We start from the raw sequence: 27,405 nt of genomic DNA, 5'->3' as shown, positions 1-27,405 counted from the left end.
ACTACACTCAGACACCCTTTTAGTTATCTCTGCTGTAAACTCTGATATTATGATTATGCGGCAGCCATACAAGTCCAGTTTTCAATGCAAGTCAACATCCCTTTAAATGGGGAAGTGGTATTGTTTCTACCCATGGTCCAGAGACCGTCCAGCTAGATCTGTCCTATAGGCTACCTGCCCCATTCCCCAGCCCCTGTATGTACTGTACTGTATGTCCTCCCCTCAGTCCCCGCTCTCTCTATAAAGGGCTTGTCCTTCCCTCAAACCGCTACACAACACTGGATTTGGGACATTTTAATCAGCAGCAACTTCCCTCTCATCCCACACACACTCAGTCTGGTCCAGTTCCTACTAAGCACACCCCAGTCAGACTCCCCTCTCTTATTTGATGGGGATGATGGAATAAAGATACATGGGGGGTTCTGCATGAGGCCAAATCAGTCAGAGTTTGTGTGTATTACTTATTACTCACAGTGCATATCTGTTACGGGGACCTGTGTAACCCTGTCCTGTATTCCCTTATGGGTATGCCCCACCGCACACTGTTATTTATAGGGGGATGGTCTCTCAGCTGAGATATAAGAAAGGTCAACGACAACAAAAACGAAGTGTGTTGTGGTGGGGGACCGGGGGGGGTGGGATTGGTGTTCCGCAATCCTGCACCACCATGACACGCGTGACATTTGATAGTGGAAGTGAGAACTTCCGATGGACACAACTGCGGAGTTTATGGTGTCTCTTCATCTAATAGCGAATCCATTTTATAGCACCATAGCTCGCTCTCCACTACTCCCCTCTCCGTCCCTTATCTGTATTGGCTGGGAGCCTGGCTGTCATGGCTGACCCACTCTGTATAGCCGTTCATCACTGTCACAGCCTGGGCACCCATCACTGGCCACGGAAGGTCAGCCTGTGTCACCCTCAGCCTTACAACCTTTTACTGCCTCACTCCACCACCCGCCCCCATGGTGACCCCTCACTGGCCAGGCCAGACCTGACCCTTCCCAGACGATGGGGTGTTGGGGGGGGGGGGGCTGGACATCACCTGGGCCTACGCTACTCTGTCAGATGAAGTGTAGATGTTGTCTCTGTCTGTCTCACTCACTGATGATACTGTGGCTGTGGTACCAGCCTGAGTGGCAGCTTTTCAGCTGTCCTGCCTAGAGCAGGGGTTTGGAAACCCTAGCCTAGAGCAATAGGAAATGTAAATGTTTATCTCTCAGGCCAGGGTTTTTTTCCCCCTGGCCCTGTAACACATTCTGTAGGCATTAAGGTGAGGTCGGCGTTTCAATCTAGCGTTTGATTGGGTGCATGACAGTTGATTGTCACTCCCAGTCTGAATTTCCCAGTCCCCTTGTGAATGACAGCTCTGTGTGTTGATGAATGGAAGGGAATGTGTGCAGCATGTGTGCGTGTCACATTAACCAAACGATAAGACAAGGGTCAATCAGTCATAGGAGGAGGAAATGGGGCAATCTGAGGTTGCACGTCAGGGACGTGATGGATTTTTATGTTGTGATTTGTAGTTAATGGCTCTTTAAATTAAATTTAGATTACATATATTTCACGCTGCATTAAGAGAGCAGGTTTGGACACCACCCTCTTCTCTCCTCCTCACTCCCCTCCCCGTCATCCTCTTCATCCTCTTCTTCATTTCCCTTTATTCAAGTCCTTACAATGTTATGTACTGTATATCACGTCATATATATATGTACTGTATATCACGTCATATATATATATATATATATATATATATATATATATATATATACAGTACATATTTAAATCTCTCTCAGCGAGTCAGGTAAAATAAAGATGAAATTGATATGATGCCAACAAATTTCTGCTTACCACCTAAATGTAAATGTGGTTACTGAATGAATTTCCTTGAAACATCTGTGTTTTGTTGAATTTGTTGAAGTACTTCCTCATTTATTTTCAACGACTACATCATGTAAGGTATTCGTTCTATTATTTGTCTTTTTAAATTATCACAAAATATTTATTGAGTGCATTATGTTCATGAAAAACTATTTTGGTTTACCTTAAACCAGGCCGCCTACCGCAGCTGCACAAAGGACCCGGAGCACATTCCTCTCACACTCACTGCTCTCACTCTCTCACTCTCACACACTCACACACTCTCTCTCATTCTCTCACTCACTCTCTCTCACTCATTCTCTCACTCTCTCTCTCTCACTCTCTCTCACTCGCTCTCTCTCTCTCACTCACACACTCAAAGTCACAATGTTGGACAGTGTTGTATAATTGGGCCCATACATTCTGCCAGGCGGTATAGATTAATTCAAGTATGCTAATGTAATTCAATTTGATACAGTTCATCTTGTACTAATGCAGATTGAAGGATGTGAGACGCAATCAAATTGCTTTCAGGCCTACACATTTGCATCTAAGTTTTTAAATAAAATTAGTCAATTTGTAATTATGTGACCTGGGCCATAATTAGTTTATTCATCGCCATAGTTAACTCCCCATTAGGGGAAATGGATCATACTGAAACAAAACAAACTCTTAGAGGGTTGTCTTTGCATTGTTATAGCACTCGTATGAATGGGATGACTGTGTATGCCATTTGAGATTGTATTTTTAAATGTATTGAATATTTAAAACATACAATATATTAGCAGTGAAGCCGCTCAACAACTACATCACATTAGTCATCTAACAGACTCCCATCCAGAGAGACACACAGAAGCAACCAGGGTCTGATGGCATTGAGGAGTACACCACATCAGTCACTGGCTTTATCAATAAGTGTATCGAGGACGTCGTCCCCACAGTGGCTGTACATACATACCCCAACCACACGCCATTGATTACAGGCAACATTCGCACTGAGCTAAAGGGTAGAGCTGCCGCTTTCAAGGTGCGGGACTCTAACCCAGAGGCTTACAAGAAATCCTGCTATGCCCTGCGACGAACCATCAAACAGGCAAAGCATCAATACAGGGCTAAGATTGAATCATACTACAACGGCTCCGACGCTCGTCTTATGTGGCAGGGCTTGCAAACTATTACAGACCACAAAGGGAAGCACAGCTGCGAGCTGCCCAGTGACGCGAGCTGCCCAGTGTCACGAGCCTACCAGACGAGCTAAATCACTTCTATGCTCGCTTCGAGGCAAGCAACGCTGAAGCATGCATGAGAGCATCAGCTGTTCCAGACGACTGTGTGATCACGCTCTCCGTAGCCGACGTAAGACCTTTAAACAGGTCAACATACACAAGGCTGCGGGGCCAGACGGATTACCAGGACGTGTGCTCCAGGCATGTGCTGACCAACTGGCATGTGTCTTCACTGACATTTTCAACATGTCCCTGATTGAGTCTGTAATACCAACATGTTTCAAGCAGACCACCATAGTCCCTGTGCCCAAGAACACTAAGGCAACCTGCCTAAATGACTACAGACCCGTAGCACTCACATCAACACCATTATCCCAGAAACCCTAGACCCACTCCAATTTGCATACCGCCCAAACAGATCCACAGATGATGCAATCTCTTGTGCTCCACACTGCCCTTTCCCACCTGGACAAAAGGAACACTTATGTGAGAATGCTATTCATTGACTACAGCTCAGCGTTCAACACCATAGTACCCTCAAAGCTCATCACTAAGCTAAGGATCCAGGGACTAAACACCTCCCTCTGCAACTGGATCCTGGACTTCCTGATGGGCCGCCCCCCAGATAGTGAGGGTAGGTAGCAACACATCTGCCACTCTGATCCTCAACACTGGAGCTCCCCAGCGGTGCGTGCTCAGTCCCCTCCTGTACTCCCTGTTCACCCACGACTGCATGGCCAGGCACGACTCCAACACCATCATTAAGTTTGCAGACGACACAACAGTGGTAGTCCTGATCACGACAACGATGAGACAGCCTATAGGGAGGAGGTCAGAGACCTGGCCGGGTGGTGCCAGAATAACAACCTATCTCTCAACGTAACCAAGACTAAGGAGATGATTGTGGACTACAGGAAAAGGAGGACCGAGCACGCCCCCATTCTCATTGACGGGGCTGTAGTGGAACAGGTTGAGAGCTTCAAGTTCCTTGGTGTCCACATCAACAACAAACTAGAATGGTCCAAGCACACCAAGACAGTCGTGAAGAGGGCATGACAAAACCTATTCCCCCTCACGAAACTAAAAAGGTTTGGCATGGGTCCTGAGATCCTCAAAAGGTTCTACAGCTGCAACATCGAGAGCATCCTGACTGGTTGCATCACTGCCTGGTACGGCAATTGCTCGGCATCTGACCGCAAGGCACTATAGAGGGTAGTGTGTACGGCCCAGTACATCACTGGGGCTAAGCTGCCTGCCATCCAGGACCTCTACACCAGGCGGTGTCAGAGGAAGGCCCTAAAAATTGTCAAAGACCCAAGCCACCCCAGTCATAGACTGTTCTCTTTACTACTGCATGGTAAGCGGTACCGGAGTGCCAAGTCTAGGACAAAAAGGCTTCTCAACAGTTTTTACCCCCAAGCCATAAGACTCCTGAACAGGTAAACAAGTGGCTACCCAAACTATTGGCATTGTGTGCCCCCTCAACCCCTCTTTTTACGCTGCTGCTACTCTGTGTTTATCATATATGCATAGTCACTTTAACTATACATTCATGTACATACTACCTCAATCAGCCTGACTAACCGGTGTCTGTATGTAGCCTCGCTACTTTTATAGCGAGCTGTCTTTTTACTGTTGTTTTATTTCTTTACCTACCTATTGTTCACCTAATACCTTTTTTTGCACTATTGGTTAGAGCCTGTAAGTAAGCATTTCACTGTGAGGTCTACCTACACCTGTTGTATTCGGCGCACGTGACAAATAAACTTTGATTTGAACTATGCTGTGATGTCTAACTTTAACATTCCATTTCAATCTATCTAATGGAATAGAATCCACAGATTGAAAGTTGATGATAAATACTTTTACTAAGTGTATTAGTTATTGACTGACCCGGTCTCCAGATCTCCCAACAATACTATTTCTACCTTCAATTTTAGATCAATGTTATGCATTTTCAGACATTCCTGAATCTGAGACCAGAAACAGGCTACCTGAGGGCAATACCAAAATAAATGGTCTTGATTCTGTATCCTCACAACAAAATCTGCAGAGCTGTAATGATTGTATGCCCCAAATATCCAACATTTTGTTGGTGGCAAGAATTCTATGTAATAATTTTAGCTGAAAAGCACGAAGTCTTGAATCTTGCGTTATTTTATATATCTACTCAACCCTGTAACATGGAATCGGTGCATCAAATATCTCTTCCTAACTGTTTTGCAATCTGTATGGCACAGCTGTCAACATCCTAGTCCTCAAATGAAACTGGTATACTTTCCTATTTATGCTATTTTTATTCCTCTGCCAGTTTTGATCTTTTACATTGGGCAGACAGACCAGTTCCCTAACTCCCGCTGCCACCTGCCTCCTCCATTTTTGGGGTAATGCAGTAATCAATTGGTTGTAATCTTGGATTGAGCAGACCTTCCCATACAATTCTGATAACTCCATGAAAGACTATACATTTCCAATTTCCAATATAATTTAAAAACAAAATACCCTTTTCAAACAACTTTCCCATAAATACAGGTATTTTATCAATCAGCACATTTGAGTTCAACCATAACATTTGTTCTATTTTTTCAGGGGGATGAAATTGAAATTATAGACAGCTCTGCATTGCTTGTTTAAAAAAAAAAAGAGATACTTTGAAAAAGTATAATTTTCAGTTAATCTAAAATGAGAAATTACAATCTGCACAAAGGCAAAAAGGGCATTTTTAAACAATGGATGAGCTTTTCTTAGTAATCTACTTGAGAACCATGTAGGGTGCACTGCAGTCAGTTCCAATTCCATGCAATCCATGCTCACATTCAGTCGGCATTATGTCTCCCTCTGTTACAGTGCAAGTGGTCCAGAAAAGGCTTCATCAGGACTAGATGGGCTCTGGCTGACTGGTGAGTTTCTATCTCAGTACACCTCAAACTACACCTGTGATCAAACAGAATTTCTCAGGTTTTCATTGAGGTGCATTTTAGGGTCACACCCAACTGTGACTACCCATAAAGCCTAGCAGTATCACCCGCAGTACCTGTCACTTTGGCTTTACCCCACTATCCATAGGCTATATCCCAGGGGGCTTTGCAGGTTCCGGTCCAGTCTTCATAGAGAGGCAAGGTAGAGTGAGTCTTCCCTAGAGAGAGAGAGGCTTTACTTCTCTCCCCATCCCGGGATTAGATTAAACGTAATCTCGTTAGCCAAGCAGTTGCATATGACAGATGACAGAAAACATTACATGCAATTGAACCTGTGTGAGATGAATACAAACATTTTGAGAGGGAGGGATGGAGGAGGGAGGGGGTTGTAATCGAATAGAAGGATGACATGAGAACAAAAGGGCTGAAACGGTAACACTCTAATCGAGACGGGCATGACGCGAGACAGGGACCTGGGGGGAAAGACAGAGAGAGGGACGGGGATGAGAGAGAGGGAGGGAGATTGACAGGGATGAGAGAGAGGGACACGGATTAGAGGGACATTTTACCTATATATTTAGAAGTTTGTCAGCAGGAGAAGCGTCTTGAGGTGAGACATCCACTCTCATTTACAGAGATCGATATATAGTCAATAGTGGATCAATGAGACATGCTTAGCAGCATTAGCACCACTAGGAGTAAAGTGGACATGTCACTCAGCCTGTAGGGCAACCAGGCAAATGAATCTTACTGCTCCATTCACAGAACCAAATGTATAGCACTGGTCCACAGGCCACGAGGTCAATCATGTGATTCAGGTGTCTCAAACGCAAATATCCTGGTCTCTCGGTCTCCCCCACAGTGCCTTTGACCTGGTCAACATCCACCTGTTCCACGATGCCTCCAACATACTGGCCCGGGAGAAGAGCCCCTCTGTCTACTCCGGGATGAGACAGAAGGCCCTTGGCTTTGTTTTAGACAGGTGACTGGCACTCTCCTCTCACCGTTCTCTCATCGCTCATCTCACCATTATCTCCAACCACCCTCTCAGCACCCTCTTCATCTCTCCTTTACCAATCTCACCATCTCTCCTCTCACCATCCTCTCCATTCTTCTTTTCTACTCGACCCTGAGCAACACACTCACCTCTCTGCCAGCAGAGAATCCTTCACCCTAGACCCCACTAAGCAAACAGGGGAGCCGTTCCAGCTAACATGCTAATGTGATTTATGTGATCTCCATTTACGGTGGAGCAGGATGATGTAGTGTGTTAAAGCAGCCCCTGCTCACTACCTGGTCATGCTAACACTGAATCGAAGCTATGTAGCAGCCTTGCATTATGTGACCCCCACCACTGAAATAAAATCTGAATGCACAGCGTCTTTCACCTCCTTCCACTTTGAATCACTGCATACATATGGCCGGCATATATTATGAAGGGTTTTGACACCTCGTGAATTACGAGCTGTGTTTTATGCATTTCAAAGCTCATATTTTCTCTCTCCTTGATTCTTTCATTTGATGAAAGAATGCTCTGCGTTTAATGGACTGGGAAGTGGGGGTGTTTGAGGAATATGACAGCTTTTACAATTTTTATGAAGCCATAATTTACCTGGATTTATCTGTATAATGAAGTTTCAAAAGGACCTTTCTTGTTGCTTACGTTGAGGGTTTTGACCGTATTTTCTCAGCTTTGGTCATGCTCTTGAAGTTGATTTTTTTTAAAGTCATCTCGTAAATACGGCTAAATGTCAAATTTTCTGCTGGAGGTTGAATAGCACTGGGCTGGTGAGTGGCAGTTTCCACGCTCCCCTCTTTTAAATCCCCTTGTGCTCAGAAGGTATCCTTTGCTGGTAATTCCTGGGACATATTATTAAAAGGTGACAATGGAAGGGTATTTTTTCCTTTTTCCAGGAGGTGGGAGGGGTAACCTAGGGGGATGGGTTGTGGGATGGGTGGGAGGTGTAGGCCTATGTTCCGGCTAGGCTGGCATCTCATGCAGGGGGTGAAGGGGGGGGGGGGGGCATCGCGCCTCAACCACTCACTTTGGGGAAACACTCGGGCGCAGATCCGGACTGCCAGAGAGAGTGAAAGAAGCTGGCTGTGGTGGGGGGAGGCATACAAAAGGCCCTGGGCTCTGTTAGGGGCAGTGAATAATGTGCTGCTCCTTTCACAGGGGCTGCTAACCTTTTGGCAGCCACTAGTGAACTCCATTCTCCTCCGCCGATCGGGGAAGACAATGTGCCCAGGCCCGGCTTTGAATGAAGTGCTACCACCAACAGTGTTCCCATTCAGAGGCCGGTTGGGAACCATCTTTTTGGCCATTGTCCTAACTCTGACTCCTACCCCAGAAAGAGAGAAGGGAAAGGGTGAATATCTATAGCTAAGGCCCCCTCTCTTTCCCTCCCTCCCTCTCTCTGAGCTCTAATCTCTCATTGTGGGGAGGGGGTAAGGAGGGGGAGTGGACAACACCAGCTGAGATCCAGAGGGGCTGCTGGTGCAGGAGCCTGGTCAGTGATCTAGCCTAAGGAGCAAGCTCCATGGCTGGGCCCAACCTTAGCCCCTTCCCTTATCTTGGGCCCAGGCTAATAATGCAGCTTACGGCCCATTGAAAACACATCTGATAAGCCCTTTCCTCTGTGGCCCTTTTAACTGCTAAACAGTGTTTATCTCCAAAGCCCTTCAAGGCCTCCAGGGAACAATAAGAAGGAACAGCATTTAGCCAGCCAAACCTCTCCATTGAGTCACATCAAAAAGGCACTCCTCTGGTCTCCGGCTGATGTGGGGCCAGCAACTTCATGAGAGCCTGTTTGAAATGTAAACCCTCCATGCTTGTTTTTATTCCTCAACACCATCCCCTTTGAAGACTGAAATATGAGCACCAAATGGCACCTAACGTTATTTACTCTGTTTATTCATATGCGTATTGCTAGACAACCATTTGGAGTTCAAGTAGATTTAAGTCAAAACTGGAACTTTGCCGCCAGGAACATTCATTGTCTTCTTGGTAAGCAAGTCCAGTGTCGATTTGGCCTTGTGTTTTAGGTTACTGAAAGCAGACTGAACCAGGTTTTCCTCTACGATTTTGTCTGTGCTTAGCTCCATTCAGTTTATGTTTTATCCTGAAAAACTCCCTAGTTCTTAATGATTACAAGGATAGCCATAACATGATGTAGCCACCACTATGCTTGCAAATATGGAGAGTGGTACTCAGTAATGTGTTGTATTAGATTTGCCCCAAGAATAACACTTAGTATTCAGGACAAGAAGTGAATTACTTTGCCACATTTTTTGCAGTATTACTTTATTGCCTTGTTGCAAACAGGTCAGTATTATAGAGTAACTACAATATTGTTGATCCATCCTCAGTTTTCTCCGCCATTAAACTTCACCATTGGCCTCATGGTGCAGTCTCTGAGCAGTTTCCTTCCTCTTCGGCAACTGAGTTAGGAAGGACGCCTGTATCGTTGTAGTGACTGGATGGTGAATCAATACACCCAAAGTGTAATTAACAACTTCACCATGCTCAAAGGGATATTTAATGTCTGCTTTTTTAATTGTTACCCATCTACCAATAGGTTCTCTTCAAATAATGGCACCGGAGGGCATGGCTGCCGTTTTACGGCACCTAACAGACTGCTATTTTGTTCGTTTTTTTCGCATTGTTTGTAACTCATTATGTACATGATGTTGCTGCTACAATCTCTTATGACCGAAAAGAGATTCTGGACATTAGACCAGCGATTACTCACCTCGAACTGGACAAAGATTTTTTTCTTTAATGAGTCCGAGAAGAAGGATATACTGCTTTGTCAAGACAAGGCCCAAATCCCCGTCATCAGCGTGAAGAAAAGACTGAGGAAAAGGGGGGGAGGGCGGGGTGCCTTGTAAGAATTGGCCGATGAGTAGGTAAACCACCACTTCCCTCCGTATTATTGGCCAACGTGCAATCATGGAAAACAAACTGGACGATCTACAGTTAAGACTATCCTGCCAACGGGACATTAAAAAAGATAATATCTTATGTTTCACCGAGATGTGGCTGAAGGACGAAATGGATAATATAGAGCTGGCTGGCCCTCCATGCATCGGCAGGACAGAGCAGCTACGTCTGTTAAGACGAGGGGCGGGATGTGTGTCTATTTGTCAATAACTGCTGGTGCGCAATGTCTAATATTAAAGAAGTCTCGTGGTATTGTTCGTCTGAGGTAGAATACTCAGGCGAGCAATAGCTGTAGACCACACTATCTACCAAGAGAGTTTTCATCTATATTATTTCTAGCCGTCTATTTACCACCACAAACCGATGCTAGCACGTAGACCGCACTCAACGAGCTGTATAAGGTCATAAGCAAACAAGAAAATGCTCATCCAGAAGTGGCGCTCCTAGTGGCCGGGGACTTTAATGGAGGTAAACTTATCTGTTTTACCTCATTTCTACCAGCACGTCACATGTGCAACCAGAGGGGAAAAAAACTCTAGACCACCTTTACTCCACACACAGAGACGCATACAAGGCTCTCCCTTGCCCTCCATTTGGCAAATCTGATCATACTCTATCCTCCTGATTCCTGCTTACAAGCAAAAACTAAACCCGTATGTACCATTGACTCGCTTAATACGGAAGTGGTCAGATGACGTGGATGCTATGCTACAAGACTGGAATATGTTCCGGGATTCATCCAATGGCATTGAGGAGTATACCACCTCAGTCACCGGCTTCATCAATAAGTGCATCGATGACGTCGTCCCTACAGTGACCGTGCGTATATTTCCCAACCAGAAGCCATGGATTACAGGCAACATCCGCACAGAGCTAGAGGCTAGAGCTGCCGCTTTCAAGGAGCGGGGCTCTAATCCGGATGTTTCTAAGAAATACCGCTATGCCCTCAGAAGAACCATCAAACAGGCAAAGCGTCAGTACAGGACGAAGTTTGAATCCTACTACACTGGCTCTGATGCTCGTTGGATGGGGCAGGGCTTAAAAAATATGCCAGACTACAAAGGGAAACCCAGCCGTGAGCTGCCCAGTCACGCAAGCATACCAGACGAGCTAAATGCCTTTTAGACTTGCTTCGAGGCAAGCGACACTGAAGCATGCATGAAAGCACCAGCTGTTCCGGACGACTGTGTGATCATGCTCATCGTAGCCGATTTGAGCAAAACCTTTAAACAGGTCAACATTCACAAAGCCGCGGGGCCAGACGGATTATTAGGACGTGTACACAAAGCATGTGCAGACCAACTGGCAAGTGTATTCACTGACATTTTCAACCTCTCCATGACTGAGTCTGTAATACCTACAAGTTTCAAACATACCACCATAGCCCCTGTGACCTGCCTAAATGATTACCACCCCGTAGCACTCACGTTGGTAGCCACGAAGTGCTTTGAAAGGCTGATCATGGCTCACATCAACACCATAATTATGGAGACCCTAGACCCACTCCAATTCGCATACCGCGCCAACAGATCCACAGATGACAATCTCAATCGCACTCCACACTGCCCTTTCCCACCTGGACAAAAGGAACGCCTATATGAGAATGCTGTTCATTGACTACAGCTCAGCATTCAACACCATAGTGCCCACAAAGCTCATCACTAAGCTAAGGACCCTGGGACACGACACGTCCCTCTGCAACTGACGTATGGACTTCCTGATGGGCCGCCCCCAGGTGGTAAGGGTAGGCAACAACACATCTGCTACGCTGATCCTCAACACTGGGGTCCCTCAGGGATGCGTGCTTAGTCCCCTCCTGTACTCCCTGTTTCCCCACGCCTGTGTGGCCAAGCACGACTCCAACATTAAGTTTGCTGACGACCCAACAGTGGTAGGCCTTATCACCGACAGGGAGGAGTTCAGAGATGCCAGGACAACAACCTCTCCCTCAATGTGAGCAAGACAAAGGAGCTGATCGTGGACTATAGGAAAATGAGGGCCAAACAGGCGGGGCTGTAGTGGAGCAGGTCGAGAGTTTCAAGTTCTTTGGTGTCCACATCACCAACAAACTATCATGGTCCAAACATACCAAGACAGTTGTTAAGAGGGTACAACAACTGATTTCCCCCTTAGGAGACTGAAAAGATGTGGCATGGGTCCTCAGGTCCTCAGAAAGTTATGCTGCTACACCGTCGAGAGCATCCTGACCGGTTGCATCATCGTCTGGTATGGCAACTGCTCAGCATCTGACCATAAGGTGCTACAGAGTGTAGTGCATACAGCCCAGTACATCACTGGGGCCAAGCTTCCTGACATCCAGGACCTATAGACAAGGTGGTGTCAGAGGAAGGCCCTAAAAACTGTCAAAGACTCCAGTCACCAAAGTCATGGACTGCTCTCTCTGCTGCCGCACAACAAGTGGTACCGGAGCGCCAAGTCTAGGACCAAAAGGCTCCTAAACAGCTTCTACCCCCAAGCCATAAGACTGTTGAACAATTAATCAAATGGCCACCTGGACTATTTACAGTTGAAGTCTGAAGTTTACATACAGGTTGGAGTCATTAAAACTCGCTTTAAAACCACTCCACAAATTTCTTGTTAACAAACTATAGTTTTGGCAAGTTCAGTTAGGACATCTACTTCATGCATGACACAAGTAAGTTTTCCAACAATTGTTTACAGACCGATTATTTAACATAATTCACTGTATCACAATTCCAGTGGGTCCGAAGTTTACATACACTAAGTTGACTGTGCCTTTAAACAGCTTGGAAAATTCCAGAAAATGATGTCATGGCTTTAGAAGCTTCTGTTAGGCTAATTTACATCATTTGAGTCAATTGGAGATGTACCCGTGGATGTATTTCAAGGCCTACCTTCAAACTCAGTGCCTCTTTGCTTGACATCATAGGAAAATCAAAAGAAATCAGCCATGACTTCAAAAAATAATTTGTAGACCTCCACAAGTCTGGTTCATCCTTGGGAGCAATTTCCAAATGCCTGAAGGTACCACGTTCATCTGTACAAATAATAGTACGCAAGTATAAACACCATTGGACCACACAGCCGTCATACCGCTCAGGAAGGAGAGGCGTTCTGTCTCCTAGAGATGAACGTACTTTGGTGCGAAAAGTGCAAATCATTCCCAGAACAACAGCAAAGGACCTTGTGAAGATGCTGGAGGAAATGGGTACAAAAGTATCTATATCCACAGTAAAACGAGACCTATATCGACATAACCAGAAAGGCCGCTCAGCAAGGAAGAATCCGCTGCTCCACAACCACCATAAAAAGCCAGATTACGGTTTGCAACTGCACATGGGGACAAAGATTGTACTTTTTGGAGAAATGTCCTCTGGTCTGATGAAACAAAAATATAACTGTTTGGCCATAATGACCATCGTTATGTTTGGAGGAAAAAGGTGGAGGCTTACGAGTCGAAGAACACCATCCCAACTGTGAAGCACAGGGGTGGCAGCATCATGTTGTGGGGGTGCTTTGCTGCAGGAGGGACTGGTGCACTGCACAAAATAGATGGCATCATGTGGTAGGAAAATTATGTGGATATATTGAAGCAACATCTCGAGACATCAGTAAGTTAAAGCTTCGTCACAAATGGGTCTTCCAAATGGACAATGACCCCAAGCATACTTCCAAAGTTGTGGAAAATGTCTTAGGGACAACAAAGTCAAGGTATTGGAGTGGCCATCACAAAGCCCTGACCTCAAACTATAGAAAATTTGTGGTCAGAAATACAAACCTGACTCAGTTACACCAGCTCTGTCAGGAGGAATGGGCCAAAATTCACCCAACTTATTGTGGGAAGCTTGTGAAAGGCTACCTGAAACGTTTGACCCAAGTTAAACAATTTAAAGGCAATGCTGCCACATACTAATTGAGTGTATGTAAACTTCTGACCCACTGGGAATGTGATGAAAGAAATACAAGCTGAAATAAATCATTCTCTCTACGATTATTCTGATTTTTCACATTCTTAAAATAAAGTGGTGATCCTAACTGCCCTAAGACAGGGAATTTTTACTAGGATTAAATGTCAGGATTTGTGAAAAACTGAGTTTAAATGTATTTGGCTAAGGTGTATGTAAACTTCTGACTTCAACTGTACATTGAGCCCCCCCCCCCCCTTGTTTTTACACTGCTGATACTCGCTGTTTATTATCTATGCATAGTCACTTTACAAATTAGCTCTACTATCCTGTACCTCTGCACATTCACTCGGTACCGGTACCTCCTGTATATAGCCTCGTTATTGTTGTGTAATTTTCTTGTTACGTCTAAACAATATTTTTTCACATTAGTTTATTTTGTAAATATTTCTTGAACTGCATTGTAGTTTTGATTCTAAATGAAGCATTGGAATACCTCACTGGCCTTTGTGGTTGAATCTGTTTGAAATTCACTGCTCGCCTGAGGGACAGATACAGTTATTGTATGTGTGGGGTACAGAGATGAGGCAATCATTCAAAAATCATGTTAAGCACTATTATTGCAACTTATTTTGTGAATTGTTAAGCACATTTTTGCTCCTGACTTATTTAGGCTTGCCATAACAAAGGGGTGGAATACTTATTCACTCAAGACATTTCGGCTTCAAATTTGTAAATATAAATTTGAAATTAAACATAATTCCACTTTTACATTATGTTGTGTTGTGTATAGGCCATTGACAAAACAATCCAAATTTAATCAATTTTAAATTCCGGCTGTAACAACAAAATGTGGAAAAAGTCAAGGGGTTTGAATACTTTCTGAAGGCATTGTAACTAACAATGCTTCCTCATGAGACCCTTACAGCCCCTTTTTCCTGTAAGGAAGTATTGATATATGGGTCATTCCATCATTTCGGTGCCTTTTGAGAAGTGTAACTTGGTCCAAAAAATCTTTCAATTTCACAATGTGTACATTCTGTCACAAAGAGCACATGTTCAACTTCATAAAAAAAAGTTTTCCAATCTTAAGAGGTACATTTTTTTGGGACAGTCTATTAAGTGACAAATAAAGTAACCGGGTCGACTAATGTTTGACGATTTAAAATCTTAAATCGGCCATGAATCCCCTTGTGACAGGGAGAATGGAAGCTTTTTGTATGCAACAGGGTGTGGCAATTGAATGCAAGCTTCACAAAAAAAAAGAAATTTTTAAACCATTTCTAGCCTGTCTATCTATGTGTAAGAGAGCTGACGTGTTATGCTCGACCCACTCAGTTTTCCACCACAAACACCAGCTTTCTTGCTTTTACACTATTTTGATCATTAAATGTTTAATATACTTTATACAGTGCGTTCGGAAATTGTTCAGACCCCTTTGACTTTTCCCACATTTTGTTACGTGACATCCTTATTTTAAAATTGATTAAATAAACATTTTTCCTCCTCAATCTAAACACAATACCCCACAATGACAAAGCGAAAACAGGTTTTTGGACATTTTAGCAATTGTATAAAAATAAAAAAACAAAATACCTTATTTACATAAGTATTCAGACCCTTTGCTATGAGATTCAAAACTTAGCACAGGTACATCCTCTTTCCATTGATCATCCTTAAGATGTTTCTACAACTTGATTGGGGTCCACCTGTGGTAAATTCAATTGTTTGGACATGATTTGGAAAGGCACACACCTGTCAATATAAGGTCCCACAGTTGACAGCGCATGTCAGAGCAAAAACAAAGCCATTAGGTTAAAAGATTGTGTCGAGGCACATCTGGGGAATGGTACCGAAAAACTTCTGCAGCATTGAAGTTGCCCAAGAACACATTCTTAAATGCAAGAAGTTTGGAACCAGCAAGACTCTTTCTAGAGCTGGCTGCCCGGCCAGAGCAATCGGGGAGAAGGGCCTTACTCAGGAAGGTGACTAAGAACCCAATGGTCACTCTGACAGAGCTCTAGAGTTCATCTGTGGAGATGGTTGTCCTTCTGGAAGGTTGTCCCATCTCTATAGCTCTCCACTAATCAGGCCTTTAGGGTAGTGGCGAGACGGAAGCCACTCCTCAGTAAAAGGCACATGACAGAGTTTGCCAAAAGGCACCTAAAGCACTCTGAAACAAGAAACAAGATTCTCTGATTTGATGAAACCAAGATTGAACTTGTTGGCCTGAATGCCAATCGTCACGTCTAGAGGAAACCTGACACCATCCCTACGGGGAAGCATGGTGGTGGCAGCATCATGCTGTGGGGATATTTTCAGCGGTAGGGACTGGGAGACTAGTCAGGATCGAGGGAAAGATGAGCGGAGAAAAGTACAGAGATCCTTGATGAAAACCTGCTCCAAAGCTTCGGGACAAGTCTCTGAATGTCCTTGAGTGGACCAGCCAGAGCCCGGATTTGAACCTGATCGAAAATCTCTGGAGAGACCTGAAAATAGTTGTGCAGCGATGCTCCCCATCCAACCTGACAGAGCTTGAGAGGATCTTTGGGGAATAATGGGTTAAACTGCCCAAATACAGGTGTGCCAAGCTTGTAGCGTCAGACCCAAGAAGACTCGATGCCTTAATTGCTGCCAAAGGTGCTTCAAAAAAGTACTGAGTAAAGGGTCCAAAATAAATGTGATTTAAACATGTTTTTATTATTTGCAGAAATGTTTTAAAACCTGTTTTTGCTTGATTATGGGGTATTGTGTGTAGATTGAGGGGGGAAAAAAACGATTTAATCAAATTAGAGTGTGTGTGTGTGTGTGTGTGTGTGTGTGTGTGTGTGTGTGTGTGTGTGTGTGGTGTGTGTGTGTGTGTGTGTGTGTGTGTGTGTGTGTGTGTGTGTGTGTGAATATATAAACTCAGCAAAAAAAAGAAACCGGCAACAACTTCGCCTATGGGCACAAATCCACCGTCGCTGTACCAGACAGGACTGGCAAAAAGTGCTCTTCACTGACGAGTCGCGGTTTTGTCTCACCAGGGGTGATGGTCAGATTTGCGTTTTATTGTCAAAGGAATGAGCATTACACCGAGGACTGTACTCTGGAGCGGGATCGATTTGGAGGTGGAGGGTCTGTCACAGCATCATCGGACTGAGATTGTTGTCATTGCAGGCAATCTCAACGCTGTGCGTCAAAGAGAAGACATCCTCCTCCCTCGTGGTACCCTTCCTGCAGGCTCATTCTGACATGACCCTCCAACATGACAATGCCACCAGCCATACTTCTCGTTCTGTGCGTGATGTCCTGCAAGACAGGAATGTCAGTGTTCTGCCATGGCCAGCGAAGAGCCCGGATCTCAATCCCATTGAGCACGTTTGGGACCTGTTGGATTGGAGGGTGAGGGCTAGAGCCATTCCCCCCAGAAATGTCTGGGAACTTGCAGGTGCCTTGGTGAAAGAGTGGGGTAACATCTCACATCAAGAAATGGTAAATCTGGTGCAGTCCATGAGAAGGAGATGCACTGCAGTACTTAATGCAGCTGGTGGCCACAGCAGATACTGACTGTTACTTTTGATTTTGAGCCCCCATTTGTTCATGGACAAATTATTCCATTTCTGTCTGTGGAACTTGTTCAGTTTGTCTCAGATGTTGAATCTTGTTATGTTCATACAAATATTTACACATGTTAAGTTTGCTGAAAATAAACACAGTAGAGGATATTTCATTTTTTGCTGAGTTTATATATACACACACACTACCATTCAAAAAAAGCAATTTTTTTGTCCATTAAAATAACATCAAATTGATCAGAAATACAGTGTAGACATTGTTAATGTTGTAAATGACTATTGTAGCTGGAAACAGCTGATTTTTTATGGAATATCTACATAGGCGTACAGAGGCCCATTATCAGCAACCATCACTCCTGTGTTCCAATGGCACGTTGTGTTAGCTAATCCAAGTTTATCATTTTAAAAGGCTAATTGATCATTAGAAAACCCGTTTTCAATTATGTTGGCACAGTTGAAAACTGTTGTCCTGATTAAAGAAGCAATAAAACTGGCCTTCTTTAGACTAGTTGAGTATCTGGAGCATCAGCATTTGTGGGTTCGATTACTGGCTCAAAATGGCAGAAAAAATGACTTTCTTCTGAAACTCATCAGTCTATTCTTGTTGTGAGAAATGAAGGCTATTCCATGCGAGAAATTGCCAATAAACTGAAGATCTCGTACAACGCTGTGTACTACTCCCTTCACAGAACAGCTCAAACTGACTTTAACCAGAATAGAAAGAGGAGTGGGAGGCCCCGGTGCACAACTGAGGAAGAGGAGGAGTACATTAGAGTGTCTAGTTTGAGAAACAGATGCCTCAAAATCCTCAACTGGCAGCTTCATTAAATAGTACCCACAAAACACCAGTCTCAACGTCAACAGTGAAGAGGCGACAACAGGATGCTGGCCTTCTAGGCAGAGTTCCTCTGTCCAGTGTCTGTGTTCTTTTGCCCATCTTAATCTATTATTTTTATTGGCCAGACTGAGATATGGCTTTTTCTATGCAACTCTGCCTGGAAGGCCAGCATTCCAGAGTCGGCTCTTCACTGTTGACGTTGAGACTGGTGTTTTGCAGGTACTATTTAATGAAGCTGCCAGTTGAGATCTTGTGAGGCGTTTGTTTCTCAAACTAGACACTCTAATGTACTTGTCCTCTTGCATGTCCTTGTGTGTTGCTTATGGTCCAGATTCCAATGTTAGGTAGCTAGCTAGCTGCGCTAATGTTGCTATTGTGTTGAAAGTCCTTGTTGATACTAGGCAGATGGCCCCAGCTATATAACTACTTAGCAAGATGATGAAGAAACAGTTGAATTCAATCTCCATAATCCCGTTCTGACAGTGCTAGCCCATAGCCAAATGTTTAGCTAGCTAGCCAATGTTAGCATATTCGCTAGCACAACATAGTGCAGTGTCTTTGTCATAAATCGGCAGCTAACACAGGCAGCTGTTTCGTGGAAACTAATCCGTGATTTAATTATAATGCCGATACTAGCTTCAGTAGTTAGCTAGCTTGGAGGAAGTATTTGTGTCTGTTTACTTAGCTAGTTACCATCCCATAGCTTACATTGCATATAAAGTGTAACTGGCTCATAACATTTAACTGTGGATGTTTGGAGAAAATTCCCTATTTTTTTTTTCATTTTTATTGTTTCTCCTATTGGCTCCCCCACGTGCTCTCTGATTGGCTCAAAGTCAAGTTGTTGGCCACTGATGAGTGTTGCAATTTTACAAGTATACACGTCAGGTTCGTCGGTACTAGGTCGGCACGCAGCAGGTACCGCTTTCCTTCTAGCAAGAGAAGGAACGACCTCCCACTGTGATAAGTACCTATCGGCAGTCTATTGGCAGTGAGATTCATGCTTTAGACTGTATGTAGTAAAATGCCATCTAGTTCCACCAAGGACTCGTGATATAAGGAGGACCCTGAGATGATGTGCTAATTCAGAAGTCAGGGCCCTGCCAAGAGGATGGGAAGCAGCCTGCCAAGAGCCATGTGAAAAGATAGTCATGAGATATAATCAACACAATTTTTTTTATTTTCCCCCAAAAATCGTGTTGTGTTCCTTTTTATTCTTCCCCTTTCAGAGTGGCTGTCCCAGTTCAGGAGAGAACAGTTTTACATTACAACTGTGAAATCCTGGCATGAAGACCCCTTTTGTCCCCTGCCATTATTTTCACACAAATATAGTCCATTGTCACACAGCTGAAGTTAATTTGATCAACATTGGAGACATTGAACTGTTTTGTTTGCTGAAAAGGCTTGTTTCATGCTCATTTTCAGGCCATTGAAAAGCAATGATTGGCAGAAAAATAATGTTGCCGTTAACAATTCAGGGCAATTAGTTTCCCAGGGGGAAGCAGTGGGCCGTATTGGCCGCCACACAGCAATTCATTGTCATTTTATGGACGGTCATCAGTCAACTGTCAGAGCGTCTCAAAGAGCTCTCCAATCTAAATGTTTCCCTTTAGGCTTTTCCCAGAACAACGGGCTGAAAGAGGAGCGAAAGAAGAGCCTGTTTCCAGGCAATAGACATGTTCAGCTGGAAGGAGGACTGAATAATTGCAGGGAGATCCTCCATAAAAGCCGGATTAATTTATTAGACAGGGTAGTGTGTGTGGTGTGTGTGTGTGTGTGTGTGTGTGTGTGTGTGTGTGTGTGTGTGTGCGTGTGCGTGTGCGTGTGTGCATGCGTGCATGTCAGACAAAATGTACGAATGAGTGTTTAAGTGGAGGTGTGGTGAATTAATTTGTGTTTATTTACTTTTTAGAGCATCTGATTGTCTCAGCGTGTATGCTTATGACTTATTTGGCTGTGAATGCAAGCACCTGCTGTGACCTGTGTGTTTTTGTGGCACAGAGAATACTGAGGATGCTGCTTTATGTCATTCAGTAGAGACTGAGAGGGGAGCATGTGCTCGCCTTTGGGTTGTGTTTAGGGGCTAATGGACAGTGCTCTGCTAGGGCCCGTATATAGCCCTTCATGGGGGGTACTAGGGTGGGTTGGGGGTGAGAGGGGTGTCAGTGTGTGACTCTGTGAACTGCCTCCTCACCCTGGGAGGCCTGGGGCAGCAGGGGTTAATCCCCAGTCAGTCTCCACTGATACCTCTCTCTCCCAGTATAGGACTAGTTCATAAGCAAGTAGCTATTATTAGCTCTGCAGCGATGGGAATTAAAGTACCTTCAACAATTAAATACTGTGTATTGGCTACAGCCATTTACCTAGTTATGTAGAGATCTGTAGAAATGAGGCGCTATGATTGGTTCACAGGCTGGTTCACAGGCTGTATGGAGTGGCTCCCATAGTGGATCCCATAGTGGATCTGGCAGGTGTGAACCACTGCTGAGGAGAGATTGGACAGGCTTGCATCTTCACCCATACCAGTCCACAGAACTCCACCAGATCCAGTGGCCGACAACCTTCCTTCCTGTTTTTTTTGGGGTCCCTATTAGAAATGCTTGGGGTTTGACGTTGTTGGGTTGGCTTATCCTTTAACCTCTGTGTGACCGCGACACCCTACCACCACCACCCTTCTGGCCTGACTCAACTGGGAGAGCTGGGTAGGGTGGGTGAAGTGGTTCATGGGGGCTTGTAGGGAGCGACCGCCCCTGGGAGTCACAGGTCACATCATGGGTCCTCCCCTGTCCCATTGAGCCAGACGTCAGAAAGCACATTCTTCACAATGTTAACATTCTCCCAAATTCTGAAAATCACGCTTACAATGGATGACTCTGCATTGGCTTTTGCATTGTACCGCTGAGTTTTGTTGAGTTGAATTTGACTTGCCAAGTAATGGTAAGTCATCTTGTCAATCTCGTATTGACATCGACCCCCAGTTGAACAGTGTAATCCTAACAGCCTGTCTATTACAACTCAGATTAACTGTCTGTCGATCACTCTCAAGACTATTTTTTGGGATGTGTATAGAGTTATATTACCATGTAAGGGAGAATAACTAAACCGTGTGTGTGAGAGAGAGGAATGTGCTCCAGGTGCTTTGTGCAGCTGCGGTAGGGGGCCTGGGAGCAGAGTTAAGGACCATGTTATAAATTAGCGGCTGACCCTGTCTTTGTGTGGCCCTACGAAGGCCTGACTGATAGCCCCCCCCCCCCTCAGTGAGAACGGCCCCTGTGAAGAGCCTTTATCAGGGGTGTCACCGTGCGATGAATTGGCTGGGGGGAAGCATGTTTATAGACTGTGTAAAGAAGTGCGTCTTTGTGTGGGAATGTCGCTGACACTCTTACAGTTTGCTTGAATGAACTGTGATGACGCGGCTAATGGGGCCCCCGCTGGGGGTCCTGCAGGGGGCCCCCAGGACCCCCCACCACAGCCCCATTCACGCCCAGTCCGCTGTGGCTAATGTGTCGATTCTTCGGGCCGCCACAAAGGCCAAGCAAAAGTCAACTTTCACACCAGCGGGTCACCACAAGTGCTTTAGGAAACTATCGTGTAAACAGTGTTACCTTCTGACCTGCCGCTGATACCTTAGCTCTGCAGACAAAACGTCCAAGGCTATGGCATTAGACATGGCTATTAGAGGGATAAAGCTGTGGGCTGGCTCAGCACAGCACTGGGCCCTGTGGAAACACACTGGGGAGAGAGGCAATGTCTTAGTCGTCTCTATCTGTTTTCTCTCTCTTCCCTTTCTCCTCTCTCCCGCCACACTGATTTTCTTCTCCATTTTATCCCCCCCCCGTCTCATCCTCTCTTCATGCTCATTCTCCTCTCCATTCTCTTTACTCTCTCTTTTGCGATCTTTCTCTCGCTCTCTCTCTTTCTCGCTCTCTCTCTCCTATGTACACTTGCTCCATAAGACTTTTTGGAATTAGCTAATAATTTTTTATTTTTTATAATCATAATAAATGTATTTTATATAGCGTTCTTCATTACAAACAAGAATCTCAGTCACTTTGAAAATAAAAACTGTCGGGATCTGGCAGTTCATGGTTAATGATCTTCCACAGCTTCAGATGTCTAAGCAGTTCGAAAAGGCAGTCAGTAGCTGTAGATTACATTTATTTGTCGTCAAAAACAACTTTATGTTGAGTAAGTGCCTTTGATGGATTGCACGTGCGCAGTTCGATGCGAGACAACCGCTAGACCCGATGACGTGTTTCTATGCATGAGCTTAGCTAGCCAACATTGCCTACAAGCGTGATCGGGATTTCTAGATATCTTCATACTGTACTGTCTTTGCAATAACTAGGGCTGTGACGGGAATTGAATAACCGTGCAACTGACGGTTATGGATGTAGACCGTCATGAAAAGAAAATAAGTCAAACCCGTTTGAATAGGCCTACATTCATTTTTTTCCCAAAATGTTTTATTAACTTTAGTTTCATGCAGATAAACTTTACCTAATAGTGAGAGTGTTTATTTGCTAACTTAGTCCGTCTATTAAACTTTCTTAATTTACTCCTTCTCCTTACTGTCCTTTGATGCTCGAGCAGCTAATAAATAAAATAAAATTGTATAAGTCACATGCACCGAATACAACAGACCTTACAATGAAATGCTTACTTACGAGCCCCTAACCAGGAATACAGTTTAAAAAAAATAACAATAAGATATAAAAATAACAAGTAATAAAAGACCAGCAGTAAAATAACAATAGCGAGACTATATACAGGGGGGTACCGATACAGAGTCAATGTGCGTGGGCACCGGTTAGTTGAGGTAGTATGTACATGTAGGTAGAGTTATTAAAGTGACTATGCATAGATGACAACAGAGGTGTAAAGAGGTGGTGGGGTGGGGAGGCACTGCAAATAGTCTGGGTAGCCATTTAACTAGATGTTCAGGAGTCTTATGGCTAGGGGGTAGAAGCTCTTGGACCTAGAATTGGCGCTCTGTTACCGCTTGCCGTGCGGTAGCAGAAGAACAGTCTATGACTTGGGTGGCTGGAGTCTTTGACAATTTTTATGGTCTTCCTCTGACACCGCCTGGTATAGAGGTCCTGGATGGCAGGACGCTTGGCCTCAGTGATGTACTGGGCCATTCGCACTACCCTCTGTAGTGCCTTGCGGTTGGAGGCCGAGCAGTTGCCATACCAGGCAGTGATGCAACCAGTCAGGATGCTCTCGATGGTGCAGCTGTAGAACCTTTTGAGGAGCTGAGGACCCATGCCAAATCTTTTCAGTCTCCTGAGGGGGAATAGGTTTTGTCGTGCCCTCTTCACGACTGTCTTGGTGTGTTTGGACCATGTTAGTTTGTTGTTGATGTGGACACCATGGAACTTGAAGCTCTCAACCTGCTCCACTGCAGCCCCGTCAATGAGAATGGTGGGCGTGCTCGGTCCTCTTTTTCCTGTAGTCCACAATCATCTCCTTTGTCTTGATGTCCTGGCACCACATGGCCAGGTCTCTGACCTCAAACCTTTTGTCGTTGTCGGTCATCAGACCTACCACTGTTGTGTCATCGGCAAATTTAATGAAGGTGTTGGAGTTGTGCTTGGCCGCGCAGTCATAGTGAACTGGGAGTACAGGAGGGGACTGAGCACGCACCCCTGAGGGGCCCCTGTGTTGAGGATCAGCATGGTGGATGTGTTGTTACCTACCCTTACCACCTGGGGGCCGCCCGTCAGGAAGTCCAGGATCCAGTTGCAGAGGGAGGTGTTTAGTCCCAGGATCCTTAGTTTAGTGATGAGCTTTGAGGGCGCTATGTTATTGAACGCTGAGCTGTAGTCAGTGAATAGCATTCTCACATAGGTGTTCCTTTTGTCCAGGTGGGAAAGGGCAGTGTGGAGTGCAATAGAGATTGCATCATCTGTGGATCTGTTGGGGCAGTATGCAAATTGTAGTGGGTCTAGGGCTTCAGGGGATAATGGTGTTAGTGTGAGCCGTGACCAGCCTTTCAAAGGACTTCATGACTACAGACATGAGTGCTACGGGTCGGTAGTCATTTTGGCAGGTTACCTTAGTGTTCTTGGGCACAGGGACTATGGTGGTCTGCTTGTAACATGTTGGTATTACAGACTCAGTCAGGGACAGGTTGAAAATGTCAGTGAAGACACTTGCCAGTTGGTCCGTGCATGTTCAGAGTACATGTCCTGGTAATCCGTCTGGCCCTGCAGCCTTGTGAATGTTGACCTGTTTAAAGGTCTTTCTTATGGCTACGGAGAGTGTAAGCACACAGTCGTGTGCATTACTTGCCTCAAAGCGAACATAGAAGTAATTTATCTAATTTGGTAGGCTTGTGTCACTGGGCAGCTCGCGGCTGTGCTTCCCTTTGTAGTCTGTAATAGTTTGCAAGCCCTGCCACTTCTGACGTGTGTCGGAGCCAGTGTAGTATGATTCAATCTTAGTCCTGTATTGACGCATTGCCTGTCTGATGGTTCGTCGGAGGGCATAGCGGGATATCTTATAAGCTTCCGGGCTCCTTGAAAGCGGCAGCTCTACCCTTTAGCTCAGTGCGGATGTTGCCTGTCATCCATGGCTTCTGGTTGGGGTATGTACGTACAGTCACTGTGGGGACGACGTCATCGATGCCAGTGACTGCCATCGGAAGATTCCCGGAACATATTCCAGTCTGTGATAGCAAAACAGTCTTGTAGCTTAGCATCTGCTTCATCTGACCACTTTTTTTATTGACCAAGTCACTGGTGCTTCCTACTTTAGTTTTTGCTTGTAAGCAGGAATCAGGAGGATATAATTATGGTCAAGTTTGCCAAATGGAAGGTGAGGGAGAGCTTTGTATGCTTCTCTGTGTGTGTAGTAAAGGTGGTCTATAGTTTTTTTCCCTCTGGTTGCACATTTAACATCCTGGTAGAAATTAGGACTAGTAACCGGAAGGTTGCAAGTTCAAATCCCCGAGCTGACAAGGTAAAAATCTGTCATTCTGCCCCTGAACAAGGCTGTTAACCCACTATTCCTAGGCCGTCATTGAAAATAAGAATTTGTTCTTAACTAACTTGCCTAGTTAAATAAAGGTAAAATAAAAAATAAGTGGGAGAAAACCCATCGGTTCATTTCAATGGGATCGGTATTTATTTGTTTTATATGCAGAAAAGCCAACAGACAAGGACAAAGTGGGCATATATCTTTATTTTGACTCCTTTAATGTTGTGTCAATACGAAAATACAACAGATGCTTTCAAACCTGGCATTTCTTAATTTGTTTATGTAGTATTTAAAAATAATAACCTGAATAATCATAATGGAATGCCATGATAATATAGACATGTAATGGCTTGTTTCAACTAGGTTTTTATTCAGAAGCATATCCATGTAAAAAATCAAAATAAACCTAAACGGTTATGTTGGTGGTTGTGTACAATGGCCTGGCCAATTACCGTAATCTCAAATTCCAAGACTGTCACAGCCCTTTACTTTTGTTAGACCTCTATTTATTTTTTACAGACTAACTTGTATTTTCATTGTGGCCTATTTGGCCCTAGGACACTGAGACACATGGGTTTGCAAACACAACTTTTTAACTCAAGAAATGTTACTGTCTTTAAGTGACCATTCCATTGGCCACTTGCACAACAAAAAAATGCAGGTGGAACTGTCCTCGTATTCGAATAGTGCTCTTTCAGTCTCTTGAAGCATGTCTGGGGAAGGTCAATGATGACATCGTGCATGTTAACCCCATCCAGCCACCAGCACTCCCCCCACAACAAGCACCTTTTCCCAGGCTGCTGTGCCCCCACTCTCCCCCCTCCGCATCGCTCCTATTCTGCCTGGTCTGTGGTGGTGCTTTATTATCATACTAGGAAGGAACCCACCACCGAGTGCCTTCTCTTTTTACAGCCTCATAAATATATTGTTATCAGGGGTCCGGGAAGGAGTCCACCCTCCACCCAGAGATTTATCCCCCCCGATTAGCGAGGTGCTAGCATCCTGAATCATTAATTACACAAGTAGGCTTGCAGCGCTACCGCCATCGTCTCAATTTCTTATCTCTCCTCTGTAAGATGGGGCCTCTTTTAAGAGAATTATTATGTATAGGAAGTTAATTATATGTCGCTTATGTGCGTTTTAAATGCGCTTGGATGCCGGTTCTGCTGTAGATCTGGAAGCATTCCATGAACCTGGGATCTGGACTCCATGAATCCTCCCTAACTCACACACACAGTACTATATTAGAGTTGAAATCGGAAGATTACATACACCTTAGCCCAAAACATTTAAACTCAGTTTTTCACAATTCCTGACATTTTATCCTAGTAACAATTCCCTGTTTTAGGTCAGTTAGGATCAGCACTTTATTTCAAGAATGTGAAATGTCAGAATAATAGTAGAGAGTGATTAATTTCAGCTTTTATTTGTATTTCTTTCATCACATACACTCAATTAGTATTTGGTAGCATTGCCTTTAAATTGTTTAGCTTGGGTCAAATGTTTCGGGTAGCCTTCCACAAGCTTCCCACAATAAATTGGATGAATTTTGGCCCGTTCCTCCTGACAGAGCTGGTGTAACTGAGTCAGGTTTGTAGGTCTCCTTGCTCACACACGTTTTTTCAGTTCTGCCCACACATTTTCTATGGGATTGAGGTCGGGGCTTTGTGATGGCCACTGCAATACCTTGACTTTGTTGTCCTTAAGCCATTTTGCCACAACTTTGGAAGTATGCTTGGGGTCATTGTCCATTTGGAAGACCTATTTGCGACCAAGCTTTAACTTTCCTGACTGTTGTCTTGAGATGTTGCTTCAATATATCCACATCATTTTACTTCCTCATGTTGCCATCTATTTTGTGAAGTGCACCAGTCCCTCCTGCAGCGAAGCACCCACACAACATGATGCTGCCACCCCTGTGCTTCACGCTTGGGATTGTGTTCGTCGGCCTGCAAGCCTCCCCCTTTTTACTCCAAACATAACGATGGTCATTATGTCCCAACAGTTCTATTTTTGTTTCATCAGACCAGAGGACATTTCTCCAAAAAGCACAATCTTTGTTCCCATCTGCAGTTGCAAACCCTAGTCTGGCTTTTTTATGGCGTTTTGGAGCAGTGGCTTCTTCCTTGCCTTTCAGGTTATGTTGATATAGGACTCGTTTAACTGTGGATATAGATACTTTTGTACCTGTTTCC

General features: G+C 44.6%; 1 protein-coding gene across 2 annotated transcripts in view; it reads left to right on the top strand.

The window, feature by feature from the left end:
- Nucleotides 1–27,405, top strand: part of LOC106576776 (inositol polyphosphate-5-phosphatase A) — a 281,297-nt gene that overhangs the window by 165,656 nt on the left and 88,236 nt on the right. For both annotated transcript variants that reach the window (XM_045700743.2, XM_014154171.3), the window contains exons 7-8: nucleotides 5,934–5,986; nucleotides 6,867–6,986. In XM_045700743.2, the coding sequence (XP_045556699.1) occupies nucleotides 5,934–5,986; nucleotides 6,867–6,986 (173 nt within the window). The remainder of the gene's footprint in view (nucleotides 1–5,933; nucleotides 5,987–6,866; nucleotides 6,987–27,405) is intronic.

This window comes from Salmo salar, chromosome 18 (genome assembly GCF_965601325.2).
Source record: "Salmo salar chromosome 18, fSalSal1, whole genome shotgun sequence".
NCBI classification, from domain to species: domain Eukaryota; kingdom Metazoa; phylum Chordata; class Actinopteri; order Salmoniformes; family Salmonidae; genus Salmo; species Salmo salar.
Note: the sequence above shows the minus strand (reverse complement) of the source record. Positions and strands in the feature narration are given on the sequence as shown.